Source organism: Girardinichthys multiradiatus, chromosome 2 (genome assembly GCF_021462225.1).
Source record: "Girardinichthys multiradiatus isolate DD_20200921_A chromosome 2, DD_fGirMul_XY1, whole genome shotgun sequence".
NCBI classification, from domain to species: Eukaryota; Metazoa; Chordata; class Actinopteri; order Cyprinodontiformes; family Goodeidae; genus Girardinichthys; species Girardinichthys multiradiatus.
This window is the reverse complement of record NC_061795.1, coordinates 27820217-27839711: the sequence shown is the minus strand read 5'-3', so window position 1 is coordinate 27839711 and position 19495 is coordinate 27820217. Positions and strand designations below refer to the sequence as shown.

The window sequence follows — 19495 nt, the reverse complement described above, 5'->3', positions numbered from 1 at the left end:
ATTTCTTACTTTCTTATATTTTCGATACTTTTGTAGTATTTGGTCCTCCATAAGCTGAAAAAATACACAAAAAAAAAGGTGTCACTGCCTTGCACATGCTTCAGTTTCTGTGTGATATTTTACTAAATGGAGCAGCTTCACCACGCTCCCAGTACAAAAAGTACCTTGTACTCCTGTGTTCCCGGCGTGAGAGTGTTGATCTTTGAGCCCAGCTGAACAAACATCTCCGTGATGGACCCGATCCTGTCGTGAAGAGCTCTATATTCATCGTACTCTGCACAAAAGTCATTGTGATACTGTTGCTGCTGCTCCAGTGTCGTTACAGTGCTGTATTTTCTAAAAAGAAAATGGAAACATGTCTTAATATCTAGAAACTTAGCATGTACCGAGTCCATCCACTAGATGGCACTGCACAATGGTGGATTGATTGAGTCACTTGAGTTTACAGCATTGTGTGTTGAGGAGATGTATAAATGTAGGACATAAGATCTTTTGTTTTCCGAGTAACTCTTAGTGAAGCTTTGTGACACCTTATTCATATAGCCTTCGTCTGTTTGTCTGAATGGTTTGAAGCAGAATCTTACTTTTAGGGGAAACTTTGGTTTCTCTTCTAAACAGCAGGTTAAGAAAATGAAATTTAAAACTACTCTTTAAGAGACTCCTTCAACAACTGGTGTTTTCATAGTTAGTAAGGTTTAATTAATGAGAATAGGAATTTCATATAAGAGATGTCTGTAATCTTACTTTAAATAGTCGGGTGGTTCTTCAGTTTTGTCTCCCTCGTGGTCTGTAGTGGCATAAAACACACATGCATATTCAGAAAAAAAAGTTATTACAGTATACTAATGCAAATCCGATAGGCCCATCGTATCAAGGCTAATTGAGCTGTTTAACAGTGGTTCTGATAACAGATCCAATCCAAGGTGAGCAGTTACATCAGCGGGAGGTAAATCTGCCTGCTGACTAGTTCGGCCATAGGTCACCCAGCTGTTCTACAGTCAATCATCAACAGACAACAGAGCCAATGTCCTTACTGCTGTATCAAATAAAGCTAAATAAACCGTTTCTCTTTGTTTTTTAGAAAAAAACATTTTGGAACTCAAACTTTGTTTAAACAGCCTTCATGCACAATATTACCCTTATCTTTACAGCATAACAGAACAAATTACACCCTGGTAAAACTTTGACACTCACCTTTATTTTCTTGGTTCTGCTTCAGGTCTGGACTAGTCTCAATCCAGGCTGGCTTTAAGCGATCTCGCTCCTTGTCTTTGTGTTTCTTGGACCTTTTCTTTTTGTGCTGGCCATTGGCAACCTGCTGTTCAGTGCATATAGAGGTGCCATTGTGTTGAGGCTTGGGACTGGGTAAAGTGGGAGCTGGTTCCTTCCCCTCTAGATTGAAAATAGCGGACGGCGTGCTGACTTTCTGTGGTGAATACAAACCATCTGGGTTTCCCTGAAGATGATTATTGGTTATGGCCAGCTCGGTTTTAGTCACCGCACAATAGTTTCTGTTACTGGAGGAGTTTCGAGCCCCATTGGTGCCACAGTCTGCATGAGAGGGCGACTGCAGGGGCAGACAGTTTTCTGACAGCTTTTGTTTTTTTGGGGTTTGGATGTCAGAAGGGTCCAAGGCAAGTGAGCGTTTCTATGGCAAAGAAGAAAAAAAAAACAAATGTTACTAGAGAATTTTCAAGGCTCACAGAATGTGGATAAATAATCCCGTTATTTCAGGTAGTGCCGAATTCACTTTAGGGAATGTACATTTAAACAAAGAGGTCAATTTAAAGCCAAGAAAAAGGGCCAATATTTGTGGTGTATTGATTGTTCTGTCGATGGTCACCAATGATTTACAGCTGTTATTCTTGAATCTACATGTAAGTAAGAATCTATTTCTAAAGCAGTTTTCGGGGCATGAATTTACAAATTGCTACACAAAGAAAATCAAAACCAGCATTATTAATCATTAAATATGATTAAATAAACAAAAACAGATCTCAAGCTCGGATTAAGAGAGTTACAGAGTTTTGGGGCTAATACAGGTCCTTCTCAAAAAATTAGCATATTGTGATAAAGTTCCGTATTTTCTATAATGTAATGATGAAAATTTAACATTCATGTATTTTAGATTCATTGCACACTAACTGAAATATTTCAGGTCTTTTATTGTCTTAATATGGATGATTTTGGCATACGGCTCATGAAAACCCAAAATTCCTATCTCACAAAATTAGCATATTTCATCCGACCAAAAAAAGAAAAGTGTTTTTAATACAAAAAACGTCAACCTTCAAATAATCATGTACAGTTATGCACTCAATACTTGGTCGGGAATCCTTTTGCAGAAATGACTGCTTCAATGCGGCGTGGCATGGAGGCAATCAGCCTGTGGCACTGCTGAGGTCTTATGGAGGCCCAGGATGCTTCGATAGCGGCCTTTAGCTCATCCAGAGTGTTGGGTCTTGAGTCTCTCAACGTTCTCTTCACAATATCCCACAGATTCTCTATGGGGTTCAGGTCAGGAGAGTTGGCAGGCCAATTGAGCACAGTGATACCATGGTCAGTAAACCATTTACCAGTGGTTTTGGCACTGTGAGCAGGTGCCAGGTCGTGCTGAAAAATGAAATCTTGATCTCCATAAAGCTTTTCAGCAGATGGAAGCATGAAGTGCTCCAAAATCTCCTGATAGCTAGCTGCATTGACCCTGCCCTTGATAAAACACAGTGGACCAACACCAGCAGCTGACACGGCACCCCAGACCATCACTGACTGTGGGTACTTGACACTGGACTTCTGGCATTTTGGCATTTCCTTCTCCCCAGTCTTCCTCCAGACTCTGGCACCTTGATTTCCAAATGACATGCAGAATTTGCTTTCATCCGAAAAAAGTACTTTGGACCACTGAGCAACAGTCCAGTGCTGCTTCTCTGTAGCCCAGGACTGGGGAATGCGGCACCTGTAGCCCATTTCCGGCACACGCCTGTGCACGGTGGCTCTGGATGTTTCTACTCCAGACTCAGTCCACTGGTTCCGCAGGTCCCCCAAGGTCTGGAATCGGCCCTTCTCCACAATCTTCCTCAGGGTCCGGTCACCTCTTCTCATTGTGCAGCGTTTTCTGCCACACTTTTTCCTTCCCACAGACTTCCCACTGAGGTGCCTTGATACAGCACTCTGGGAACAGCCTATTCGTTCAGAAATTTCTTTTTGTGTCTTACCCTCTTGCTTGAGGGTGTCAATAGTGGCCTTCTGGACAGCAGTCAGGTCGGCAGTCTTACCCATGATTGGGGTTTTGAGTGATGAACCAGGCTGGGAGTTTTAAAGGCCTCAGGAATCTTTTGCAGGTGTTTAGAGTTAACTCGTTGATTCAGATGATTAGGTTCATAGCTCGTTTAGAGACCCTTTTAATGATATGCTAATTTTGTGAGATAGGAATTTTGGGTTTTCATGAGCTGTATGCCAAAATCATCCGTATTAAGACAATAAAAGACCTGAAATATTTCAGTTAGTGTGCAATGAATCTAAAATATATGAATGTTAAATTGTCATCATGACATTATGTAAAATAATGAACTTTATCACAATATGCTAATATTTTGAGAAGGACCTGTACTATAAAAGCTCTGTCAACTTTTGTTTTTATCCTTGAACATGGCAGTCAATCTGGTTTGATCACAGGATCCACAGGGACTTGCTGTGGATGTATGCATTTTGTGTGTTTAAATTATACGCCTCTGCTTGTCCAAGTAGAGCTTTACTAGGTTGAATCAGGGTCTTATATCCAGCTCAGATGACGTAACTTTTCACATAGTCTAAGCACTTGAGACATGCAACTTGGGACCTTAGGAGGCTTAAATGAGATGATCTGTGTAACAGTGATGAGATGGGCCTTAAAAGAGCTTGAAATTTGCAGAAGAGAAGCATGTACAACATAAACATGGGCCCCTAAGCAGAACCTTGAGGTACACCATGATGAAGTATACCTCAAGATAAAGGTAGATGATCTATAGGACTTTAAAATTATTAACAAAAAATGACACTGAAAATCTTGAGATTGAAATTGGGAAGATTTAGATATATTATTGTTGTTTAAAACAAAGTTAAAAAAAAACAATCTAATCTACACTGTTAAAGTCAGAGAACTGAGGTTTATTTGTGAATGATTTCTTAGCTAACACCAACTAGTTATAAAGACTGGTTGTGGATGAAATCATTTCCATAAAACAGAACATAACATCATTTATCTATCCATTTCCTGGTTCTGGGCAATAAATAAAGATGCACTTGTATTTTCCATTGTATGCGACCTTTCCACTGATTCCAGTAAGAGCTATAGACGGTACCAAGCTATTTTTGTACTTACATTAAAGTAGGGTTAGGTTAAGTACATTGGATTGGGGGGAAATACCTCTTCCTAAGCCATGAGGAAATTAAGAGATGAAAAATATAGAAACCTTGCAACATTAATATTTACCACAGAGAGATTTTTGGCAGGACTGAGTCGTGAGGGAGAATCCCCAAGAGTTTTGTGCAAATATTGATTGGACTGGGGACTCCTCGACTGGTTACTGTGCAGTGGCTGAAGTTTCCTGTGGAGAGATTTAGAACACAGCACCTTTACTTAGACAGTAACTGCAGTATGCTTTATTTCTTTTATTTAGCCAGGAAAAACTCATTGAGATTAAAACCTCTTTTCCAAGAATGACCTGACCAAGACAGCTGTAATGTAAATGGCCCATAAAGCCAAACAGGAAATACAGGATAGTCCACATTTGTGTGCTTTGGGTTGAGCAATTACACCTAGGAAATAATACAGGTGGAAGTCTTTCTACAGAAAAAATAATCACTGAAGTTATGCAACTGTGCTTTAGTAAAATAACACACAGGAGCTGTGCACAGAGACTAAACACAGTCTCCTGGTAGGAACAATAGCAGCAGATTTAACCTCTTCATGGCCAAACCCACTTTTCTGGTAATCTGCTTCCTACAGCTCCTTCCTTAAATCGATGCCATTACCAAAACTCACACCCTTCAGTGAATTCTTGCCCTCTCAATTATAGTGACAGTAATAGTGGAGTTCCTAGCCATTAAACAGCAATAACCAACAGTGCTTAGAACACTTTGAAAAAGGAACCTATCAAAAAAACTGTCTAGAAGGAAGACACTTTAAAATTTTCTGTAACCACAGCTTTATTGTTTTGGCAAATTACTTGGATGAGTACAACTGCAAAGCTTTTACACTCAGTAGGGGTGCTGCAACTTGCAAGCGGGAGTTGCACTTTTTCCAAAATGGAACTGAAGCACATGGCTTCCATGTTTTCTGGCAGTCATTTAAAGATTACTCCTTAAATGTTTAAACTTGCAAGTCTTGCCATTTGGCAGCACAGTGCATGGAATATTTTCCACTGCTTTGATGTCTTAATGAAAAGATTCATCTGTGAAAAGCAGCTGTCAATTAGAAGCAGCGCTTTAAAACAAATTTATCACAGCAGACAGAATAAAGCGCAGTAAAAATATATTTCCTTACAGATCTCTTCTGTTTTCGCTTCTTTGTGACAGTTGCGTTTTCAGATCATCAAAGAAATGTTTATATCAGAGAAAGTTAACCTCAGTAAATGCAAAAAGCAGTCTGGGGAAAACACTATTCAAACCAACTTGGCCCAATGTGAAATCGCAGTGTCCTCTTAAACCTAATAACCGTTTGTGCCACCCATAGCAGCAACATTTGCCAGGTTAAGGTCATGCAAGACAGGTCCAAACGAAGGGCTTCTTTCGTTATTTTTTGTAGACTTCCTAGTGTGCTTCTGATTAATGTCCTGCTGCATAACCCAAGTGCATTTGAGCTTAAGGTGATGAACTGATAGCTGGCCATTCTGCTTAAAACTTTTCTATTAGAGATCAGAGTTCCTGGTTACATCAATTACAGCAAGTCATCCAGGCCCTGGAGCAGCAAAAAGGCCATGTACTCTCACACTACCACCTCCACTTTTTCGCTTGTCATATTTTCTCAAAGGTCTTGGGGATCATTAAAATATGTTGGGGAGAAATGTAAGATGTGTTCTTTTTGCCTTTAAACCTCCATTGATGTCAATTTTTTAATATTACGTCCCTTCACTTGCCTCATCTGAGGCGGAAGAGGTCTCCGATTGTTTAGATGTTGTTTCGGGTTCTTTCTTTGACCTCCAGGGAAGATTCGTCATTGTTTCATATTTTCTCCATGGGTGGATAAATTCCCAAAGCCTTAGAAATGGTATCATAACTCTTTCCAAAGTGATGGGTGTAACTGATTATGCTTCTCATCTGTTCTTGAACTCCTGTGATCAGGAGATCACGTTTTGAGATATATTAGTCTACTTTATGTTGTCAGACTGGGTTCTATTTAAAGCATTTCTAGATTCTACAGATTTGGCACTACTCGGGCCTGGGCGTGGCTAGCGAAACTGAAACAAAAAATGGGGTTAATCACAGCTAGTGCATGGGAGGCAATTACTTTTCTTAAATAGGGCCAGCGTAATTTGGATAGCTTTTCCCCTTAATACTTCAAATTATTATTTGTAAACTGCTTTTTTATATTTATTCAGGTTACCTTTGGCTGATAGTAAAAGTTGTTTGACAAAACGCTTTTTCACTGCACTGCTCTTGGTCTTTTGCATTATCAGTTTAAACAATTTAATAGTCTTCTCTGCTTGATCTGCACAAGAAGCTAAACAGGTTTTATAGCCCATTAAAAATAAAGCCATTCTTGCTATTAGACACAGTTTCACACCTTTATGCTAAGTTAAATAGTGTGCAGAGAGAGCACAAGACTTGTCATCTCACATACATTAAAGATATAAGAGAAAATATTTACCACAAAACTGAATTTGACAATAAAAACGAGCAAAAAAAAAAAAAAAAACATTTAAAAATGTTCACGTCTCTTTATAGTTTGCCTACCTGATGAGGAGCCTGTGGATAAGTTGCTTCTCCTCTTCCAGATATCCAGGCCAGTCTCTTTGGACGTGTTTAAAAAGCTCATCCTTCAGAGAGTAGCTGTTGTCTTTAAGATTCAGTTTACCAACCTGGAAAACCAACATTCCTGTTAAATGCTTTAAAATCCACGGGAGGAAGGCAGGAAAGCCGTGTAACAGGAAACAAGTCTAGCTAAAACTGTAAAAGCAACAAACCCTATTCTAAATGTTTTTTCCCTCCCCTGACACTGCGCTGATGTACTGTTTTTATCAATTGTATATAAACTAATCCCACTAATACAAACATACCCAAATCAACCAACACGTTCTGCAGTTACTTAGATTCCAGCTGGTGTCACTCAACCCCTCCCCTGTCAAAACACAATTTTCTCATCTGACGATAATTAAAGCACAGCCCTAATTACAGTTACCATTGGCTGCATAGTCTCCAATTGATGCTTGCATTGGGACCCTAAAAGAATGTGAACACAGGAAATATGCTGGAAATAGACCTAATGATACTACAGAAAGTATTTGCACAAATGGTGATCAGAAAAGGGAGAATTTATATAATCTTGTAGTTAATATTGACATTTTCAGTCTTAAACCAGGCTCCAGAAAGGCAGTTAAATTGTTCATTGTCTCACACTTAACATTTCTTTCATTTTTAGATGCAACATATCAATCCACCTGTCTCTTACCTCTTCTAGTACGGAGGTCAGATCAGCCTTGTCCTTAGGGCTGGCCCTCTCCCTCTCTAACCACAGTAGCATGTCAGGCTTTCTGTAGGGCTTTAGGGCCAGGAGATGAATGATGCGATCCCTTAACGGCCGATGTGCCACAGGGCTGGGGAGCAGGGGCCTCTTGTTGCTCGGGGAGTGCTTGTTAATGCTGTCGGAGCCGGAGACCAGGCCTTGTTTTCTTTGCACCTTCACACACTTGCCTAATAATAATGTAGATACACAGTTGTTAAAGAAGGTTCTTTGATTAGAGCTAGTGGGTCAAGGTATTACACCAATAATCTCAAGCAGTTTAATTCAGGTCACCACTGCACTCAACTAAAGAAGAACAATGTGTTTTAAATGCATCTGATAACAGGACTGAGGCAGTGAAGATATCCTGTAAAAACAAGGCCAGCATATCATTCTAAATCCTGTCCTGAGGGTAAATATACAAATCATACCCTAATTCTGAGTGAAGCCTATATGTGAAACACAGTCATATGATACATTTTAATCATTTTATCTCTTCTGTTTTAATTGAGCCAGCTTTATGCAAGTGCAGCTGATAAGTCTGCATTTACAGGCCAGTGTGAAAAAAGTAGTTTAAATGCATAAATACACAAAGCATAGTGTGAAGCTTATGCACTTCTTTTAGCCTTTGTGCAGAGCCAGTGTTGTGGCACCAGTGCAATGGTGAGATAGTAGAGCGGGCTCCTCTTTAGTAAACAGAGGAGTTGAGAAACTAAAGTAAATGATGCAGTGAAGGCTTTCTTCCTGTTGCAGACCCAACTGAACCCAGGCAACGTTTTGTGAATATCTGCAAACTGTAATCTCATTACCGCCATACATTGGTTTGAATGGTTGTTAAAGGTCAAAGACTAACATTGTGTGTCGACAGAGACAGCTTGGTTAATACTTGACTTTATTTACACATCCTGCAGATAATGTTGTCTCAAACATTTGGAAAAATACAGAGAATTGAAAAAGTATTTATACTCCTTGAACTTTCACTTTTTCACACTTATAACCAACAACTTCCTTGCTTTCTAAAGTCCCCTACTTAAATAAGACAACTGTGTTTAATTTAATCTCAGAATAAATCCAGCTATTCTTTGAAGGCCTCTGATGTTTGTTAGAGAACATTGTTGAACAAACAGCATCATAAAAAATCAAGACAAAGTTTTGAAGAAGTTTAAAGCTATATAACAATATTCAAAACTTTCAAAATCTCATGGAGTACAGCACTACTGGAAACCTACTAAGATGTGGCTGTCCACCTAAAGGGGGAGATGATTCAGGAGGGCATAAATCATAGACGTTGCCAGGGAGCCCATGGTACCTCTTGAGGAGCTGTGGATATCCACAGGGACTCTGAACAGATGAGACCAAAGTTGAACTTTTTGGCCTACATGCAAAAGACTGTGTGGAGAAAAACTAACGCTACCTATCATAGTGGTAGCAGGATCCTGCTGTGGGGATGATTGTCTTCAGCAGAGACAGGAAAACTGATCAGCCTTAATAGAAAGATATATGGACCTAAATACAGGGCAATCCTGAAAGATAATTTGTTAGAGACTGCAAAAGACTAGAAAGTGGACAGACGTCCACCTTCTGGCAGAGGTGTGACCCTAAACCGGAACCATAGCTACAATGGAATGAACTACATTACAGCATTCCTGTGTTAAAAGAGTCTAGTCAAAGTCAACACCTAAATTACATTGAGAATTTGTGACAAGACTTGAAATATTTTATGTTAACAGATGCTCTCCTTCCAGTTTGACTTAGCTTGAGCTATTTTGCAAAGTGGAATACAGTATACAGTTAATTTCTAGATGTGCAAAGCTGGTAGACATAACCTGAAACACTTACACCTGTAGCTGCAACAAAAGAGGGTTCTACAAAGTATTCGCTCTGTGAGGCTAAAAACAAATGTACTCCACATTTTCAGATTTTGGTATAAATAAAAACATGTGTTGTGTTCTTTAAAGTTGTGTGATACATTTTAATGCTCTATCACATAAAATCCCTATAAATTACATCAAAGTTTGTATGTGTACCTTTGCACTGTACAGGCTTCAAGATTTATAAAGAACAGAATTGTTATGTATGAACTACCTTGGGCGATGTAATGGAGGTTTCCAGTTTTGACCGAACAAAACCTACAGTGCAACATTTCAAACAAGCAGTAACTAGAGACATCATTTCAGAGTTTTAAAATCAAAACAGCTGAGGGACATTTTAGTTTCATGAAAGCTTGTGCCGTTCTTCCCAGAGCGACTTAAAATAACTTTGAAACCTTACCGTACTGTGGAGGTTTTCCTGAGCACTATCCAAACAATAAGCTCAACATATGTAAGCACTGTGGTAATTTTACTGGAGATGGATTTTAATGTTTTTTTAAAACTCGTTTGAGCACCAGCTGCTCACAAATATCTTGAGCTTAGTTGTCAGGTCCTCTTTTCCAAGCATTAAATCACACACCATTATCTAAATAGTGGACATTTTTCTTACTGCAACATATAATTTTGACTTAGTGTATAGGCATTTTTTTTTCTCTGAGAGGTATAACATTACTGTATCATAAAAAGAACGATACCACAAAACAACTGTGCACTCTTCCCTGCCATGTGGCTCAGACTGAGACCCATAAGTTATTTAAATGCGTCTCCTTCATACAGGAGTAGACATGTTTGAGTAAAATGGGAAACCACATTACTGTGTGCTTTTCACTAGGATTTTCTAAGGCTTGTCCCAACATTTATTGAAGTTTGGCATGACATGGAACTGCTGGATGCTAATTTCGATAACCCTTTAAATGTACTCGTCGTCTTCGGCTTTATCCGGGACCGGGTCGCGGAGGCTGCAGACTCAGCAGAGACGCCCCTCTCCCCAGATACCTCTTCCAGCTCCTCCGGGGGGAGCCCAAGGCGTTCCCAGGCCAGCCGAGAGACATAGTCCCTCCAGCATGTCCTGGGCCTTCCCCTGGGCCTCCTCCCGGTGGGACGTGCCTGGAACACCTCCCGAGGAAGGCGTCCAGGAAGCATCCGGTATAGATGCCCGAGCCACCTCAACTGGCTCCTCTCGATGTGGAGGAGCAGCGGCTCTACTCCGAGCCCCTCCCGGATGGCTGAGCTCCTCACCCTATCTCTAAGGGAGTGCCCGGCCACCCTATGGAAGAAGCTCATTTCAGCCGCTTGTATCCGGGATCTTGTTCTTTCGGTCATGACCCAAAGTTCATGGCCATAGGTGAGGGTAGGAACGTAGACCGACCAGTAAATCGAGAGCTTCACTTTTCGGCTCAGCTCTCTCTTAACCACAACACACCGGCACAGCGCCCCCATTACTGTGGTAGCCACATCGATCCGTCAGTCGATCTCCCGCTCCATTCTTCCCTCACTCGTGAACAAGACCCCGATATACTTAAACTCCTCCACTTGAGGCAGGAACTCCCCTCCAACCTGAAGAGGACAAGCCACCCTTTTCCGGTCAAGAACCATGGCCTCGGACTTGGAGGAGCTGATCTTCATCCCAGCCGCTTCACACTCGGCTGCAAACCACCCCAGCGCATGCTGTAGGTCTTGGCTAGAGGGGGCCAACAGGACCACGTCATCTGCAAAAAGAAGAGACGAAATCCTCTGGTCCCCAAACGAGACCCCTTCCGGCCCTTGGCTGCGCCTAGAAATCCTGTCCATAAAAGTTATGAACAGGACCGGTGACAAAGGGCAGCCCTGCCGGAATCCAACATGCACCGGGAACAGGTCCGACTTAGTGCCGGCAATGCGGACCCAACTCCTGCTCCGCTTGTACAGAGACCGGATGGCCCCTAGTAAAGGGCCCCCGATTCCATACTCCTGGAGCACCCCCCCACAGGGCATCACGAGGGACACAGTCGAATGCTTTCTCCAGGTCCACAAAACAACATGTGGACCGGTTGGGCAAACTCCCACGAACCCTCGAGTACCCTGTAGAGGGTATAGAGCTGATCCAGTGTTCCACGGCCGGGACGAAAACCACACTGCTCCTCCTGAAGCTGGGGTTCAATTATCGGCCGGACTCTCCTCTCCAATACCCTGGCGTAGGCCTTACCAGGGAGGCTGAGGAGTGTGATCCCCCTGTAGTTGGAACACATTCTCCGGTCACCCTTCTTATGTAGGGAGACCACCACTCCAGTCTGCCAGTCCAGATGCACTGTCCCCAACCGCCACGCAATGTTCAAGAGGCGTGTCAACCATGACAGCCCACAACATCCAAAGACTTGAGGTACTAAGGGCGGATCTCATCCAACCCCGAAGCCCTGCCACTGCGGAGCTTTTTAACCACCTCGGTGACTTCAGCCTGGGTGATGAAAGAGTCCAACCCCGAGTCCCCAGCCTCTGTTTCCACCAGAATCGTTTGTCAGAATCGCTTCGGAGCCAACCGGTAGTCCTTCTCCATGGCCTCACCGAACTCCTCCCAGGTCCGAGTTTTTGCCTCTGCCACCGACCGGGCCGCGGCACGATTGGCCCCACGGTACCCGTCAGCCGCCTCAGGAGTCCCACAAGCCAACCACAGCCGATAGGACTCCTTCTTCAGCTTGACAGCGTCCCTTACTGCCGGTGTCCACCACCGGGTTCGGGGATTGCCGCCGCGACAGGCACCGCAGACCTTACGGCCGCAGCTACGGGCAACAGCATCGACAATAGATGTGGAGAACATGGTCCAGACGTTCCCAGCAGACCCTCACTATGCGCTTGGGCCTGCCAAGTCTGTCCGGCTTTCTCCTCCCCCAGCGGATCCAACTCACCACCAGGTGGTGATCAGTGGACAGCTCAGTCCCTCTCTTCACCCGAGTGTCCAAAACATGCAGCCGAAGGTCTGATGATATGACAACAAAGTCGATCATTGACCTCCTTCCTAGGGTATCCTGGTGCCAAGTGCACTGATGGACACCCTTATGTTTGAACATGGTCTTCATTATGGACAATCTGTGACTAGCACAGAAGTCCAATAACAAAACACCGCTCGGATTCAGATCGGGGAGGCTATTCCTCCCAATCACGCCTCTCCAGGTGTCACTGTCGTTTTCCACGTGGGCGTTGAAGTCTCCCAGCAGAATAATGGAGTCCCCAGGAGGGGCCGGGTACTCCGCACTACCACTCGGCCCATAGGCTGAAATGATAGTCAGAGACCTCTCCCCAACCCGAAGGCGCAGGGATGCAACCCTCTCATCCACTGGGGTAAACCCCAACACGAGATGGCTGAGCTGGGGTGCGACAAGCAAACCCACCCCACCCCGCTGCCTCTCCCCGTGGGCCACTCCAGAGTAGAAGAGAGTCCAGCCCCTCTCGAGCCCGACTATTTCTAGTCGATATCTCTCGACTTCCCGCACCAGCTCAGGCTCCTTCCCCCCTAGCGAGGTGACATTCCACGTCCCTAGAGCCATCCTAAGCACCCGGGGATCGGGCCGCTGAGATCTCCATCTTCATCCACCGCCCAATCCTCTTTGCGCCGGTCCCTCACGGTTCCCCCTGCAGGTGGTGGGCTCCAGGGTGGGACCCCGGTTCTGCCTTACCAGGCGACGTCACGTGCCTCGTCTGGAGCCAGAATCGGGCGACATCACGTGCCTCGATTTTGTAGTCATCATGAGGGGTTCTTGAACCGCTCTTTGTCTGACCAGTCACCTAGAGCCTGTTTGCCATGGGAGACCCTACCAGGGGCATTTAAGCCCCATACAACATAGCCTCTAGGATTATTCGAGTACTCAAACCCCTCCACCACGTTAAGGTGGCAGTTCAAGGAGGGGCTTTAAATGTTAAGTTGTAAATTTTAAATAAGCATAAATACAGATGATACTGCACTGAGTCTAAAATCACAGCTAAAGCAAAGTAAACCAATTTATTTATAAATGGATATCCTACCAATGAGGCACAGTTCACTAGGTTATTTGTACCCACGTTCTGCGACAGTTTTAAAATATCTAAACAAAAATAATTAACGTCCAGTGATTGCAAATACATGTTTTAAACCTTCATTAGTATGAGGCCTGTTTAGGCATCATTTTGTAAAATTCAGTTTTTCTTAAATGATTCTGGCTTGCAAGTTGGCAAAATGCCTGAATAAACTGGGTAAAATAATGGAAAGCTACATTTCAAGAAACAGATGCAATGCATTCGTATGAATAATTGTAACAAAGCTCTTAGATCAAGTATGAGATAAATGTCACTTAAAGGTAGTATTGTCAGCAAGATGAAACACTAACAGGGACTGATTTAGAAGCAATAACAACCTTTAAGTTATCTGTATTTGACCCAAATATGCATTAAAGGGATGGTTTAGAATTTTTGAAGCAAAGTTCTTTTAACAGGTCATAAACAGACAACATCTTGGTTTCTCCATTTAGTATAAATTTAGTAAGAATCCATTTATCTGGTCCCAGGAGCTGAAGGTAACAGCCAGTCTGCGAGGGGCCAAGACCAAATCGGACCTTCACAAGAAGGGTGACCGTAGGGTGTGTTCCATCTATAGGGGGATCACACTCCTCAGCCTCACTGGTAAGGCCTACGCCAGGGTATTGGAGAGGAGAGTCCGGCCGATAGTTGAACCCCAGCTTCAGGAGGAGCAGTGTGGTTTTCATCCCAACCGTGGAACATTGGACCGGTAGGGTGGCCGGGCACTCCCTTAGAGATAGGGTGATGAGCTTGGCCATCCGGGAGGAGCTCGGAGTAGAGCCGATTCTCCTCTACATCGAGAGGAGCCAGTTGAGGTGGCTCGGGCATCTACAGGTCCTTCTCAAAATATTAGCATATTGTGATAAAGTTCATTATTTTCCATAATGTCATGATGAAAATTTAACATTCATATATTTTAGATTCATTGCACACTAACTGAAATATTTCAGGTCTTTTATTGTCTTAATACGGATGATTTTGGCATACAGCTCAAGAAAACCCAAAATTCCTATCTCACAAAATTAGCATATCATTAAAAGGGTCTCTAAACGAGCTATGAACCTAATCATCTGAATCAACGAGTTAACTCTAAACACCTGCAAAAGATTCCTGAGGCCTTTAAAACTCCCAGCCTGGTTCATCACTCAAAACCCCAATCATGGGTAAGACTGCCGACCTGACTGCTGTCCAGAAGGCCACTATTGACACCCTCAAGCAAGAGGGTAAGACACAGAAAGAAATTTCTGAACAAATAGGCTGTTCCCAGAGTGCTGTATCATGGCACCTCAGTGGGAAGTCTGTGGGAAGGAAAAAGTGTGGCAGAAAACGCTGAACAACGAGAAGAGGTGACCGGACCCTGAGGAAGATTGTGGAGAAGGGCCGATTCCAGACCTTGGGGGACCTGCGGAAGCAGTGGACTGAGTCTGGAGTAGAAACATCCAGAGCCACCGTGCACAGGCGTGTGCAGGAAATGGGCTACAGGTGCCGCATTCCCCAGGTCAAGCCACTTTTGAACCAGAAACAGCGGCAGAAGCGCCTGACCTGGGCTACAGAGAAGCAGCACTGGACTGTTGCTCAGTGGTCCAAAGTACTTTTTTCGGATGAAAGCAAATTCTGCATGTCATTCGGAAATCAAGGTGCCAGAGTCTGGAGGAAGACTGGGGAAAAGGAAATGCCAAAATGCCAGAAGTCCAGTGTCAAGTACCCACAGTCAGTGATGGTCTGGGGTGCCGTGTCAGCTGCTGGTGTTGGTCCACTGTGTTTTATCAAGGGCAGGGTCAATGCAGCTAGCTATCAGGAGATTTTGGAGCACTTCATGCTTCCAACTGCTGAAAGGCTTTATGGAGATGAAGATTTCATTTTTGAGCATGACCTGGCACCTGCTCCCAGTGCCAAAACCACTGGTAAATGGTTTACTGACCATGGTATCACTGTGCTCAATTGGCCTGCCAACTCTCCTGACCTGAACCCCATAGATAATCTGTGGGATATTGTGAAGAGAACGTTGAGAGACTCAAGACCCAACACTCTGGATGAGCTAAAGGCCGCTATCGAAGCATCCTGGGCCTCCATAAGACCTCAGCAGTGCCACAGGCTGATTGCCTCCATGCCATGCCACATTGAAGCAGTCATTTCTGCAAAAGGATTCCCGACCAAGTATTGAGTGCATAACTGTACATGATTATTTGAAGGTTGACGTTTTTTGTATTAAAAACCCTTTTCTTTTATTGGTCGGATGAAATATGCTAATTTTGTGAGATAGGAATTTTGGGTTTTCATGAGCTGTATGCCAAAATCACCCGTATTAAGACAATAAAAGACCTGAAATATTTCAATTAGTGTGCAATGAATCTAAAATATATGAATGTTAAATTTTCATCATTACATTATGGAAAATAATGAACTTTATCACAATATGCTAATATTTTGAGAAGGACCTGTATACTGAATACCTCCTGGACGCCAGCTGGATGTCTCTCAGCTGGCTGGCCTGGGAACGCCTTGGGCTCCCCCCGGAGGAGCTGGAGGAGGTGTCCGGGGAGAGGGACGTCTGGGTGTCTCTGAGTCGGCTGACCCCGCTCCCCGTCCCGGATGAAGCGGAAGATGACGAGTTACGAGCTGTTTTATGAACCTTTAGCCCATCATCATTATTGCATATGGTGGTTGTTTAAAAAGAAACCAATTATTATTTACCTGCAAAATGGAAGTAAAGTAGGGGGATAGTGTGCCACCAGAGATCTGCCTGCTTGAAATATATACTAACAGATTTAAAAGTAAGGCATTTCTAGTCACAGTAACTGGCAAATGTAAAGTTAAAGCAGCATAAAATGGCTTTTTACAATGTTTTACTTTAATATCAGACTGTTAATCTGACTGGAAATGTTTTACATGTTCAATTCTCAGTGAATGTTTCCATAGGAAAATCTTTGGTGGCACACCATCCTTCATCTCCATTTCCCATAAAAAATAATCCTTGTCTTTTCTGCAAATAATCTGTTAATGCAAACATGATGACAGTAAAAGGTTCATAGTATTGTGTTCACATTAACTGCTATTATATTTTTGAGATTTCTGTTGTTTTAGGATGGAAAAACTTTGCTTTGGTCTTGGCGTCTCTCGGACTAAACGTTAGTTTCGGCCTCCGGGTTCAACAAATCTGAATTTGTACCAAGTGAAGACGTCAACACAGTTACCTACTGCCTGTAAGATGTTACCTGCTTAAAACCTTTTTAACCTCACTTCAAAAATAAAGATTCTGAACTCCCTTTAAACCTAGAAGATGTAACAGAACCTGGAAACTTGGCCAAAGCTTACTTGGTCCTGGCTTGATCTCAATAGCTGTGCGGCTCCAGATGTCCTTCTCCACCTGGGACATGCGCTCCCGCGTGGTCTGGTAAGAATCGTCTGTGGCACAAACAGTGATCTTGTCTTGAATGCTGCCCTGGCTCTCCAGGTGATCCCTGCCCTCCCTGTACATAGTAAAAAGGTGTTTGAGTCCTGCAGCTCAGTCAACATTACGTTCGTCTGAAGTAGCAAAAACATTCTGGGGACAAATCAGCTTATTGTTAAATACAACAGGTTCTAGAACCACATGAAGCATATTATCCTCTTCTGAACTCTATAACAATGGATTTTAATTTCTGACAGCTAAAAGCTCTGCTGTAATGGAATCTCCTAACCAGTTTTTTGACTCTGCGACGCTGTAAGTACTGATTCTCTGTCACTGGTCACACCTTTGAGGTCTGTTGCGGCTTGACATGTTATTATTAAAGCTGTATGTGGCCCGGCAGGCGTTTTGTCCATTGTTGTGAGGTTAAAGAAAAAGGCCAGTGTTTGGTCAAGCCCCGCGGTTGCAGCCTGACACCACATTTACTTCAAATTCCATTTGTGGTCAACAGTGGAAAATGTTATCTGCGCCGCTCACCCTGAGATAAACTGCCGAATGCAGTCAAAGCTGGACTGAGGCTTGTCTTTGCTGTCTCTGGAAAGGTAAAATGAGAAGACTCTGAATCCATCTGGAGCTTCAGTGGTTGGTGCTGGGATCTTTATGTACTGCCAAAGACAAAAACAGAGAAAATATGAGTATGAAGCTGTTAGGAACATTACTAAAAACTATAATATATTTGCAGTGCACTGCGAAACCATTTAATTTCAATGAGCTTTGTAATGTTTTATAACAAACCTCAGTGTAATTGTGATTTTATGTGGCAGACAAACACAAAAGCAGTGCATTACTGAGGAGGGGAAAGGCAACTAAATATGGTTTTTAAATTCTGTATAAACAAATCTGAAAAGGGTGGTATGCATTTGTACCCCTTTGGCCGTTAAAATATTTTGGGATTATGTGTCTACCAGTTTTGCACTGGAAGTTTTGCTCATTCCTTTTTCCAAAATAGCTGCATGCCATTTAGACTGGAAGGAGAGTGTGTGTGAACAGACATTTTCAAGTCTTGCCACAGATTCTTGATTGGATCATGGTCTGTATTTGATGGATGTGCTTTAAACTAAACCATTCTACTGTAGCTTTGGCCTTGTGTTTAGGGTTGTTGTCTCACTGAACTGTGAACCATCCCCCTAGCCTCAAATCTTTTACAAGCTTTAACTGGTTTTTATCTAGAATCGTCCTGTATTTAACTCCATCCATCTTACTATTAATTCTGACCAGCTTCCCTGTCCATGCTGAGGAATCCCTACAACATGATGCTGCCACCACATTTCACGGCAGGAATGGTGTGTTCAAGGTGACTTGATTTAGTTTTCCCATCTATTTGTGAAAGAAATTAAAAAAACGTGTATTATTTTTCTTTGATTATATGTTTTATACCATTACTTTGTGGGGGACTGTCACATAAAATTCCAATATTACACGTTACAATTTGTATCTGTAATGTGAAGGATTTTTCAAGGCAGTGCATAATAGGAAAAAGTCTAAGCATTAAACTAGCTGTGTGAAGAGTAATATTGTGCTAATATTTAACCTTTAGCAGTTTGCTGTGTCGCTTACAGGATTGTGTTTATCTGCTGGTATTGCTATTTTGAGCAGCAAGTTATGTAATAGGGATATTTTATTTCTCCTAGACGCAGCCTGAACCAATTCTGTGTAATCCAAGAAATGCTGCAAAGACAAAAACGACAAAACATTTCTTTATAGAATCTACTGAGTTCAGTCGCTGGTTTTGATATGCTTTTTCATCCAGTAAATGTGACCTAAATAATCCGCCAGGCGGGCCAGTCATTAGGGCTGCATGGCACTTCCCAGGTCAAGGAAGATGACCTGTAGCCAGTCATAAGGAGATCCAGTCTGATAGCCAAAACACAACAAAAAACAAGGGGAAGGGCTCATTCACGCAGGTTCTAACATCTTGTGTTACAGACTGTCCATTGATCCCTCCCAGCAAACAAGCCAATGGTGTAAAGTCTATCTCTGTTGAAAAGCTGTTACATAATGACCCAAAAACCCACTTCCACTAAAAGGATAGTTCAACATAGAAAGTCATTAACCTACAGGTAACGTCCTTTAAAACCTAGTCGAGTGGATGCTTTCCTCTACCCTGCCTGCAGCTGTGTCACATCCTGAAAACTGGCAGTTAACTGTTTGTCAATAATATGTCCTAATTTCAGATAAAGCATTTTTTTTATATATATCTTTCACTCCATTTATGTCTAAACTTCCACTAAGGCCTGAATTTGTTTAAATGAAACTGCCTCTTTAGTCACTGCTCGTAAGTGATTGATTACCAGCCTTGTGGCTGACAGAACACTGCTCCCAGCAGATGTGACAGGCAGGACCTTAGCTGTCACAAATGCCCAGTCATGCAGCAAAGCCATAAGCATTTTTTTTCTTCACAACATGAGACCAACGATCAGCACGTCTCCTCAACACCCCTCCTCCTCTCCT

General features: G+C 42.8%; 1 protein-coding gene across 1 annotated transcript in view; it reads right to left on the bottom strand.

The window, feature by feature from the left end:
* LOC124859124 (RNA polymerase II elongation factor ELL) overlaps window positions 1–19495 on the bottom strand; it is a 42929-nt gene that overhangs the window by 4186 nt on the left and 19248 nt on the right. Inside the window, exons 3-11 of the mRNA XM_047351679.1 lie at window positions 17522–17649; window positions 16912–17066; window positions 7649–7890; window positions 6934–7058; window positions 4472–4586; window positions 1195–1648; window positions 745–787; window positions 165–336; window positions 10–54 (exon numbers count right to left, since the gene is read on the bottom strand). Coding sequence (XP_047207635.1) covers window positions 10–54; window positions 165–336; window positions 745–787; window positions 1195–1648; window positions 4472–4586; window positions 6934–7058; window positions 7649–7890; window positions 16912–17066; window positions 17522–17649 — 1479 coding nt within the window. The remainder of the gene's footprint in view (window positions 1–9; window positions 55–164; window positions 337–744; window positions 788–1194; window positions 1649–4471; window positions 4587–6933; window positions 7059–7648; window positions 7891–16911; window positions 17067–17521; window positions 17650–19495) is intronic.